The sequence below is a fragment of the Rhinolophus sinicus genome, linkage group LG07 (assembly GCF_036562045.2).
Source record: "Rhinolophus sinicus isolate RSC01 linkage group LG07, ASM3656204v1, whole genome shotgun sequence".
Taxonomy (NCBI): domain Eukaryota; kingdom Metazoa; phylum Chordata; class Mammalia; order Chiroptera; family Rhinolophidae; genus Rhinolophus; species Rhinolophus sinicus.
This window is the reverse complement of record NC_133757.1, coordinates 113,501,522-113,513,017: the sequence shown is the minus strand read 5'-3', so window position 1 is coordinate 113,513,017 and position 11,496 is coordinate 113,501,522. Positions and strand designations below refer to the sequence as shown.

Here is an 11,496-nt window from a genome sequence, read left to right as displayed (position 1 = left end):
AAAAAAAAAAAAAGTTAGGTAGTCTTGAAAGCAACAAAACGCAGATTAGTACTTGCTACCTTTGACCAGCATCAGATACACATCCTGCAACAACTAGCAATCAGCTGTTTCCCTGGTGGTGTAGAATGTTTAATGAACTGCTAGCAGCGAGGACAGGTTGACAAAACCAAATCTGTCCAGAACACTCCGAACCACTTCCATATTCGCTGTATCGGATTTAAAATTATAAAACAAATCTGTCTACCATTGCAGCTCATTCTTTCCTTCATGTACTTAGGGTTGAATTATGATTTGGTTGCCACGGAGAGGAATAGTCAAAAGCAGTAAATGTATTTATACTGCATGCATTAGAGTTATTTAATGTGTTGGAAGCTCCCCTAAAAATGGTTCTTCTGAGTAAACATTTGTAAATGATGATGGCTCCCAGAACAACTATTCAAGGATCCCCTTCAGAGCTCAGTTGTAGACTCAGGACCTGGATGTAGTCCAAGGCCTTCTGGATCATCCCCCGCTTCCATAGCAGCCACCTGATCTGTCAGCCCAACTGTCTATAAGTATCTGTCAACATGGCGACAGTAGCTAGGGACCCTGCCAGCTGCAGGGGATTGGTTATAATTTATTTCACAAACATTTATCGAGTATCTATTATGTGTTAGGCACTGTTCCAAGGCATTCTTCAATGAGCAAGATGTGATTCCTGCAATCACTCACAGAGATGATAATTTCTGACTGAACCAGTACCTTTTCTCAGGGGTAGCTGCCAACCCTCTGTCAATAGGGTCAATGATCACAAAGAAATTTCTGATCAGACGTCAGTATTAGATGTAATCTAAGGGCTTTGGTTACGACAAAACTGGCTTAAATCATTAAAAAATAACACACGTGTATAGACTTTAAAAACTTTTCCCAAAGTAGCGTCACATCTATATTTGTGCTTCATCCTCTGAACAATTGTAAGGAGTGTGTGGGGGAACGTTGATCATCCCTGTTAACATCTGAAAAAAAATCAGGTAGTATAATACTGCGGTTAAGAGCACGAGTTGGGGAGTCAGACACCTGGTCTGAGTAACATGTGGATACTCCCTTTATTCCTAGGGTTGTTGTGAGCGCTAAAGCACATTAGGTGGGGAACACATCAGCTCATTGGAGGAGGCAGTGCTAGGTTTTGACTTCCAGCCTAGGCCGAAGCTCAAGGCTCCCTTACTATGTTCTGCTGCCTTTCAGTGCACACATGACAGCATCCTTTTTATTCCACCATCGTGTCTCATAGATGGTAAAGTCCAGTGGGGAGCTTATCGTGTCCTCATGATTGTGGCTATCCCAGCTGGGAAAGGCAAACACTGAGACAAATAGTGCCACTTCTCCAGATCCCTTTTCATCTTAGTCATTAAAAGGTCATGCCCCTTGGATGAAAGGGAATTTTCTACCTACTCTACTGCTCCTGTAGGATACGTGGATTTCCATTTTGATGGCAAACTTTTTTCACATCTTGATAAAACATTTCTCAAGAGAGGACATGCTTGTGCGTTGTCAAATTCACTCTGTGGCGAGTTCTTTCTCCCGAACCTGAGAGAATTTTAACATTAGGTTTTTGCTGTAGAAGACTGTGAGGCTCAGGCAAGTTTCCCAGCTCTCAGTCACATGCTTAGTTATAATGCTGCCCTTGAGTCTACATCCTTGACATTTTTCTTGGTCTTGTTGGAAAAACAAGAATCTAGGGTCAGAGATAACTTGGTTTATCTAAGATGACCTCCACTTAATTGTGACTGTTGACAAAGATGGTATTAGTTTTGAAAACATACTGTAAGGGTCCTCTCCTGGCAATATTAATCATACTTATTCAAGGCCTAAGTGCTATGTAATTAAAAGAAATTGTCAAAGACTGAGTGATTTCCGGGCTCCACAGAAAGCTAGAAAACAGCTTTGTTTTTCTTAGCACTAAATTCTTAGGCTATGACCTGTACTTTCAACAGATCAATATGGATATAAAGTGAAACCATTTAGAAGAGTATCTAGGAAGACAAATAAATTGGCAAGCTATTAAGAAAGTCCTAATAAAAGTATCCTCTTTACCTAAATATTTAAAATATTTAGATAAAATGAAGGGGAAAGGGTAATCAAGATGGTAAATTCTGAAACTATTCTTGGAGGACACTCAGAACTCTCCTCCCCATCTACTCACTCTCTCTTCTGTAACAAAATACACAGGACGTTCCCTAACACATCTGTATTATTTCCCTAAGGCTACCATAACAAATCACTACACATGTGGATGGCTTAAAACAGAAATTTCTCTCACAGTGATGGAGGCCAGAAGTCTGAAATGAAGGTATGGGCAGGGCCATACCCCTCAGAAACCTGTGGAGAACCCTTCTTTGCTTCTTTTAGCTCCTGATATTTGCTAGTAATCCTTGGCTTATAGAGATGTGTCATTTCCCTCTCTGCCTCCATCATTACATGGCTGTCTTCTCTGTGTGTCTGTCTCCTCTCCTTATAAACACACCAGTCATATTGGATTAAGGGCCCAGCCTACACTAGTATGAAGTCAACTAACTACGTCTGCAACTACCGTTTCCAAATTAGGTCACATTCTGAGATACTGGGGTTAGGATTTAAATCTATCTTTTTTTGGGGGACCCAATTCAATGCATAACAACTTTTTATACTTGAAATTGAGTTCATATAGCCTATGTTTTTTCCATGGCAACTTAAGAAAATAATTTAAATGACTACCTCACAGGCACTAAACCTAACAAAAGGTCTACCTGACTTTGATCTAATAAAAAACTTGACTGTATTTGACATATGACTGTATTTTGTGTCCTCTTTTCTTACGGAAACTCTTTCACATCACTACTAAAGGAACCATCATTTGACGTTTCTCTTGGGAATTTATAATCAGAATGATTCTTGTTCAGTTCAGCTACTCTCTTGAACTGAAATGTAAACCTAGGAACTACTGACTGTGGCCTTCTCTTTACAATGTGGATTGGGGAAAAGAAGTTCCGTGTGCAGAGGAAATAAAGCAGATACACAGACTGCAGAGCCAAGGGCAGAAGATGACATCTGAATCCCAGGCCCCAGTTATTTCTGAGTCTAGGTGTATTCCTGTTCTTGGGGTCTGTGAGTCATTCTGTATCCTCATAACCTTTTTATTACCTTAGCATAGTTTAAGTTAGATTTCAATATTTAATTTACAAAGCTTTTTTTTTTTTAACCAGCACCACTATGTAGCACAATTCTAGGTGTTCCTCACAGAATAATCCACATCTGTGCTAATACAGCTGCCACAGCCCCTTGTGGCTACATAATTAAAATTAAATGATGTTAAAAATTAAGTCACACTAATCACATTCCAAATGCTCAATAGCCACATGGGAGTACTGGCTACTGTACGTAGGGGATAGCAGATAGATTTCCACCATTTTGGACAGTCCCAAATGGCTTCACGAATGGCTCCCCCTGGAGTTAAAGAGGCACAATCAAGATGAAAGTCCACACTGGGTAACCGACGTATAGTAGATATTGTTTATTGAAGTGACAGTTATTATTGTCAACTAAGGCTCTCAGTTTCCAGAATTTCGAGTGCTTTAGAGTTTTCTGTTCCCTTTAGGGATACAAATTTTTAAGTGTCTTTTTGGTGCAAAGTGCCTTGGATTAGAGTTGATACCTGACTTCTTGGTCTCTCTCTATTACCCTGTGACAATAGTTTCCTACTGCTGCTATAACAAACTCAGTGGTTTAAAACAACAGAAAGCATTTATTACCCTACAGTTTTACAGATGAGAAATCTGACACGGCTCTCTTAGGGCTTAATCAAGGTGACAACAGGGCTGTGTTGCCTTCTGGAGGTTCCACGGGAGAATTTGTTTACTTTTCCATTCCTTGGCTCTTGGACCCCTTCCATCTTCAAAGCTAGCAATGGCCAGTTGAGTCTTTCTCACATCACACCACTCTCACACACTCGTGTGGCCCTCTTCCACTTACAAGCACCCTTGTGATTACAATGGGTCCAACCAGATAACCCAGGATAGTCCCCATTTCAGTGTCAGCTGATGAGCAAATTTAATTCCATTTGCAACCCTAATTCTCCTCTGCCACATAACCTAACATACATAGAGATTCTACGGAGTAGGACATGGTTATCTTTGGGAGTCCACTATTCTACCTACAACAGTGAAGTAAGGCAAATCACTCTTCACCTCTGGTTCTTGCATCTGTAAAATTATGAGACTGGTACACATGACCCCTAAGGTCCTTTCAGGCTCTATCTGCTAGGACTCCATATTGACAAGTTAATAGGTACTGTTATATCTGGTCTTTCCCTGGATTTGGATTAAATAATTATTCCAAAATAATGTAACTGAATTTATATTCAAAATGACTTCCAAAGTTACTGAGCCATGAATCTCCCAGAATAAGTGTTGGCCAGACCCCAAAACACACACAAAACCAATTATAAGGCAATAAACCTTTCCACTTAACATCAGAATGGAGATACAAATATTAAATTTTTAAATATATGGTACACTGTTTAAATTACAAGTTAACAAAGTGGCATATAAATGTTTTAACTGATTCACAAAAAAAGGTTATGATGAGGAATAAACGCAGTATATTTTAATGTGTATCTGTTAACCCTTCCCCCCCCCCCTTTAAAAAACAGTCAGGAGTTTGCTAATCATTGGATGAAAGTCGTATTAGCAAAAAGGGACAAGAAACCTCATGTTGCTATAACCAGTCACCCAAATGAAAATTATTTAATTTCAAAGAAATAGAATGAAAAGAAACTCTGGTAATAGGATTCATCTTTACTTTGCGACTTAACCAAAATGGCCAGTTGAGAAGAAAAAGAGTATTTGAGCTCTTTTGTATTTTGAGTAATAAAGTAATTCTATCACCGTGATCCACTAAAGAATAAGTGTTTTGATTAGAAATTAAAGATATAAGGACTAACTAGTTCAACAGTGATTTTTTAATATATCTCCTTAACAACTTTTCTTACCAATGTGTCTTTAATTACTACTGACCGTTATCAGATGGTACCTTCCACATTGAAATACTATTAATAATGTACTTAGAATTGACATTTTCTACACATTGTCACAACATACATAATCTGAAGAACACAGAAGCGTTTTTATTTTTTCATTTATGATGCAAAACATAAATGCTGACTTGACACATATTCACATATAACTTTTTCTCTCACATTTACAGCTCAGCAGATTGAACTGCTTTAGTTGCTATATGGAGCACACCTATAATGAAGAGAAAAAAATTAAAACTATAGCATTAACCAGCAAAAATTCACCTTAGAGCATGAAAGTCTAGAAAACAAATCCACAGAGATATCAACCCCTCATTTTACTTAAGTTTTAGCAAGAAATATTTTATTTGAAGTACGAAAGAGTAGCAAAAGCATCTGGTTTTGATTTAAATACCTATTTCATTTTTACCTCTAGATTGGCTGACTGAAGTAGTGAAATAGAAAAAAAAGCAGCAAAAAATTTGGATAAGCAAACCGTAGAGCTGAGTTTGAAAGTTGTTAAATATGGGGAGGAAAAAATATATTATTGATTAATATTTTATTCAGCAGATATGTTATCTACTTTAATCAACCAAATCTATGAAAGTTGAGATTCATAAGTATGATTTTTTTACTTTACAAAAGGGTTAATACAGGATTTCTTTAAGAGGATTTTCAATATTGCACCATATATATATATATAAATAAACTCACTCTTTTAAATCACAGAATCATTGACTATATATACTACCTTGTTTGCAGCTATTGTCCAGGAATTGTCCAATTGGGTGTTAGTTGTAGCAACAATCATAATGAAATGGTCATGCAGTAAAAATTTTAACAATCTGCTGCCCTTATATATAAACCTATTCTAAATATGAAGCTCCCAGTTGGGCCAGGCGCTGAGCAAGTTGCTGAGTACAAGCGAAAGTAAAGGCTAAAATAGACAGGGTTCCTGTTTTCATGGGATTTATACACAAGTGTGGTACATGACAAACAGATATTAAGTAAGGAATATATACACAAATAATGATAACTTTTTATAAGTGCTATGAAGGCACTGTGTACAGCCCTATTAGATTTAACAAAATAATATGATTTGGGTTTCATTCTTAAACATAATTTTCTTTGAACACAGTCAAAGCACAATGGTTAAAAATGATTATGCTAATAATGCTTGAGCCAAGGTATTAAAAATTCATAAATTCATCAGACAGGAATATAGGTACTAAAAAGCATAAACCTAATTTTAAAAAAAAAAACTACCAAAATACATTATTTTAAAAAGTTCAAAATAATTTGCATAATCTATTCATCCAATAAAATTGCATACTTACCATGTAAGTGTTTAAAAAGTTTACTCCAACCCATTTCTTCTTTTATACTCTAAAACATCTTCATTATGTTGTTTAATGAGCTAGAAGGAGGTAACAGTTACAGTTAGAAACGTAATCTTCCTGGCAACTTAAAGAGGAGGGGAGGCTAGCTAATATTTACATTTTGCAAAGGAATAAGGACAGATTAAAAGAATTAGAACTATTTCAGTTAGAAATAAAAGGCTAAGATGTGGATGTAAAGTACAGCATAGAGAATGTGGTCAGTAATGTTGCAACAACTATGTATAGTGCCAGGTGGGTACCAGACTAATCAGGGGATCACTGCAGAAATTATATAACTGTTTAACCATTATTCTGTGCACCTGAAACTAATATAAAATATTGAGTGTCACTTTAACTGGAAAAAAATAAATTAAAAAAAAACACACAAAAAAAACGAAAGTAAAGGCTAAGAAGCAAAAGTCCAAAAACTATGTATATGTATTAGGTATATACTTGTTCACTACAACTTGACAAACTCCATTTGAGAAGGCAACCCTTGAAGTTTAAATTCATCTTTTTCCAAATAGATTACTTCACTCCAGTGGGTAATGGAATGGAAAGCCTTACCACGGAGGGGCTAAACCAGCACGACAATGTAGAACTTGATTATTAAATGGGATATAGGCAGGTTGGTGTGTGTAATACTTCTAACCTTAGAAGTGTGATACTGTGAGTGAATGACGAATCCCATCCCCCAACTATACGCATGTGTATTAATTTGACCTCATGGAGGATGGCTACTTTCTTAGAACCACTGTCTCACAGAATATGCAACTGGAACAATGGTTGGTATAGGGTGACATTTGCTGCAATTCAAGATTTAATTTCTATCAGAGCTCTCAGCAGCAATTAAGCTTCTTTTTAGGACAACTTTAAGAATGTATAAAGTTTCATTATAACAAACATTAAAAAAAGGATTAGTTGCTGTTGTTAGGTTGTAAGTGACTTTCAACATCTCTCACTCCTTTCCATGTGAAAGAGCTGAACGACTTTCATGAGAAAATCCAAAATAAGAGATTTAAGATTTGGAAGTGGGGGCAGTGGAGGAAGCCTCAAACCCATTAGATACAGAACAAAAATTTTAAATACTAATGTAGCACAGATACTTTGAATCAACTTTTTCAAAATTTATCTATAGGGAGTAGTATTTCACAGCTGTCTATAGTGTGGCTAGCTAGTTCTGAAGTCAGGGAGAGCCCGATTCAGCAAACTAATTTCTCCAAGTGTTTCCTTCATCTGTTCAAGGTCAACAATAATAGTACCTAGCAAACAGTGTTGTTTAAAAGATTACAGAGTTTTTGCATGTAAGCTACTACACACTAAGTATAATTTCCAACGATATATTTATACAAACATTGGTTTGTATAAAACATTAGGTTTTGGAAGTCTAACGGGATGTTATTTGTATACCTTGTTCCCTGATGGTTTGTCCCTATGGCATCTGAAAAACAGTGCCTTCATAAAACCCCAACCAGCCTCCACCCTCATTAATAAAATAAAGGAGAATTAATATGTAGTAAAACTGCCATTCATGACAGAACCAAGCTAAGTAACAATATTGACAAATTTCAGCTTCATCATATTTTCTTGATGCTGCTGAAATCTTAACATTTTTTCAGTCTTTGGGATTTTCCTCATAGAAAAATATGTTATCAGCAATTACATAAATATCCTACTGTGTTGTGTGGGCGATCTGCTGACAATATTCAATCTCACACTGATGTTTGTCCCCCTCACTGTGTCGGGGACGCACGACGTAAAGCAGTAGAGGCTTACATAGATCCACATGAAGACGGAGGTGCCCACGGCGAACCCAACTTTCAGCCAGTCAGGCTTGTCATGGATGGGCTCCCGAACATAGAACTTTGACCGCGCTGAAGCTGAAAGGAGACAGAGAGTCTGTAAATCTATAACTTACCACCTCGCGGGAAAAACACCTCTCACATTTACATGTGTATTACCGCTGTTAATTCTCCCTTCAACACCCCCAACCCCCAACTTAAACAGCCAAGGGAACAGGTTCTGAGAGGTCAAGTAACTCGCCCTGGGCCACCGGCAGAGCCAGACCGGTGGCCCCTGCCCCCAGGATGCCTTCCAAGCCTCGTTTACAGGCTTTTGCGGACCCTCGGAGGGCGTGGGAGGGCAGGAAGCGCTCCCGGTAGGGTCTCCCCTCCAGCAAAGCCGAGGGAGGAGGAACCCAAAGGCCCTTCGCAGAGACCAAGAGGGGTCAGCTGGCACTTGGAGGAGGGTCGGTGGCGAGTGACGGGGAGCCGAGAATCAGCGATGGGGGGTGGCGTGGGCTCCGGGACGCGAGCCGGCGAAGGTCACTGCAGGACGAGCCTGGGTCACAGCTGCCCCCTGCTCCCGCGGGCTGGGTTCACCCGGGGAGGGGCAAGCTGGGAGGTCGGGTCGGCCTGCGCGAGGAAGGGCACTCACAGCCGCTCGGGAGCCTGGTCGGGGGCAGCAGCCTGGAGAAGGGGCGCAACAACGCGAACGACGCCATCTTGCCGAGTCGGGCCCCTCCTCCCAGGCGCGTCTCTCGCGGAATCGGCGGCCGGCCGAGCGCCCCCTGGCGGCCGGAGGCGCGGAAGTCGCCGGCTCCGCAGCCGCGCTGCGTTGGAGGTGTGTTAAACTCGGAGAATCGCATTTGTAGCCAGGTACTCTAGCTCCCCTGGTCTCAGGCTTCTGTCTGTAAAATGGGTTTAGGAAGGAAGTGATTAAAGGGGGGTGGGGGTGGGGGTCGGGGGGCGGAGTTCGGAGTTTGTCCACTTCTCTGTCCTCTGAGTTTATTTCAGACCCCCCTCTCCGGGGACACTCAAGAGATTTACTGGAATTGTCCTACATGCGCCAGAAAACTTTAAATGAAGTGTCTTGTTGAATAATAGCTAGCAGGTTAAGTGAATTGTGTGTTCCAGGCACTGTACATTAATGCATCATATGGTTTATATGCATTGTCTCATTTCATCTCCACAACGACTGCATGACATGCTGTGATTATTATCTTCATTTTTACAGATGAAGCTCAAAGAAGACAAGCTTTTTATCCAAGGTGATATATACTTTATACGGGACGGGGGTGGAGGGTGCCAAAAAATGTATACATGTGACTTGTATTCGTCTTTTGTTATCGACATATATTGAGTAAATTTTAAAAGTTTTTTCCTTTCTTAAAATGTATATACATTTTTTTGGCACCCACTGTATTTGAAAAGACCTCTTACAGTTCCCAAAATCTGCTTACGCGCACTATCATGGTAAAGCCTCACAATACTGTGCGGAAAAGAGAATCATTGCATTTTAAAATAAGTGCCCTGAGAAGCATTTTCTCGGTCTGTTGAGGTCTTGCTTCTCGGCATGTCCTCTGTTTAGCTCAAATAAATTTTTATAAAAATTCAAAAAATAAAATAAGTGCCCTGAGCTGCTCAAGATCACACAATTGGGGCAGGTGGGATCTAGACTGAGGTCTTCTGATCCCAGATCTGGTGATCCACATTAGCCCACCTGACAGGCTTGGACAGTCCCCCTGAGGCCTCGAGCTGTAGAGGATTCAAAGTGTGGAGCTCAAAGGGCATGCCTGCTCCCCATTTTTTTTTAGCTGTATGATTTTTTAGGCAATTTATTTAACCTCTCTATACCTCAATGTTACATCTGTAACATAAAACCCATCCTATAATGTCATTGGGATGCTAACTTTGTAAACAATTTTTTTTTACCTAATAAAGACATTGTATTGATCAATAGGTTTTGTCTTTCAGTTTAGCCAGATTTTTGTGTATTCAGTTCTCAATTCAATCTGTCTAAAGACCATGTACAAGTAAAAATAAGTATAAATAAAAGAGATAAATTTTAATACTTTAATTCTAATCCTTTAAACCTAATGCCATTTTGGTGTGTTTTAAAAGCAAAATGTTAGCAAATCTCTTTTCCTTCTATATTTTCTTTAGCAATGTTATTGAAATGAATTTTTTAATGAAATTCTATTAACCAGAGAGTAAAATAATTAGATTATACTTTCTGATTCATTTTTACATGTAACTGATGGCTAAATAGATTGCTAAATTGTGAGTCACTTTATAGTTTGTAACCTACTTTGAGCCTCCTGGTCTCATGCTCAAGTAAGCAAACCACTCAACTAACATGCTGAGTCAGTGGTTGGTTCTCAACTTCTTCGCTTCTTGTCCACTCAGCAACCAGTCAGTTGTATATTCTTTTTACATCATCCCTTGAAAGCTTGTCCTGACACAGCTTTTGCTAATATCCAACAAGTTGGAACAGAAGCCATGTTTAGTAAGAACATACAGAGAGCCAGTAAGCAAATTACCAATTTCAGTACTGCTGCTGGAAAAGGCTGTTTTGTTCTTTTGTTCCTTGGATCCTTTTACTGGTGTATATTTTGGGAAAGTGATGAAGTATAAGCACATTTCTCTCAGCATGTTAGAGCTGATGGAACCCTACACTTGGAGTAGGCAGCTGTAGGTGAAACTGCATCTTGAAAAGAGTCTGGATGAAGCAATTCCAGCCAGGAGCTAATAGCTATGATATTTTGGTATAAGTTGCTCCATGACATTCACTTAAGCATCTTCAGACTTTGAGTGTCAAAACCTTATTTATGACCCAGGCAAAGGGAGAGAGGTTTTGAGTTAGCAGCTAGGAAAACAGAGTCTTAGTCCCAGATCTGGAAAACTTAATACTCAACTGACATCTCCCAAAGAGGGTTAAAGAAGAGCAAGAGTTGAAACAGTATAAAAATGTAAAAGCACTACATATATGTTTATTGATTTATGATGCGTGAGAATACTATACATCAATTCAGGATCTGGAGAGGGATGCAGTGCCTGATGTAGCTGCAAGTTTTTACTTAAAAAACAATCAGAAGCAGTCACATTTTAACATTTGTTAAATCTGGGTGGCAAATACATAGATTTCTGTTGTATTTCTATAAATTTTAATTACTTAATAATGAAGACATGAAAGTGGCAATAAAGAACATCTTACATATGTGAAGATGGAGAAAATTTCACTCTACATATCCCTTTTTAGAATTCAATTATGCAGGTAAATGATTTACTTATTTATTTTTGGTTAATT

General features: G+C 38.8%; 2 protein-coding genes across 2 annotated transcripts in view; one reads left to right on the top strand and one right to left on the bottom strand.

Annotated features, from left to right (window-relative positions):
• Positions 1 to 11,496, top strand: part of NAA15 (N-alpha-acetyltransferase 15, NatA auxiliary subunit) — a 124,130-nt gene that overhangs the window by 51,782 nt on the left and 60,852 nt on the right. The gene's annotated exons all lie outside the window — the stretch shown is intronic.
• NDUFC1 (NADH:ubiquinone oxidoreductase subunit C1) lies at positions 5,121 to 9,004 on the bottom strand. The gene is made up of 4 exons (XM_019730842.2): positions 8,845 to 9,004; positions 8,185 to 8,288; positions 6,367 to 6,446; positions 5,121 to 5,261 (listed from the first exon to the last, which is right to left on the bottom strand). Exons 1-3 carry the CDS (start codon positions 8,909 to 8,911, stop codon positions 6,387 to 6,389), a joined length of 231 nt encoding a protein of 76 aa, XP_019586401.1. The 5' UTR covers positions 8,912 to 9,004; the 3' UTR covers positions 5,121 to 5,261; positions 6,367 to 6,386.

Excerpts from the sequence above, each read along its gene's own strand:
- NDUFC1 (XM_019730842.2), bottom strand. The coding sequence starts at position 8,911 with ATGGCGTCGTTCGCGTTGTTGCGCCCCTTCTCCAGGCTGCTGCCCCCG. Across the intron at positions 8,289-8,844 it reads GACCAGGCTCCCGAGCGGCT|CTTCAGCGCGGTCAAAGTTC; the intron begins GTGAGTGCCCTT and ends GTCTCCTTTCAG. Across the intron at positions 6,447-8,184 it reads CCGTCTTCATGTGGATCTAT|CTCATTAAACAACATAATGA; the intron begins GTAAGCCTCTAC and ends ACCTCCTTCTAG.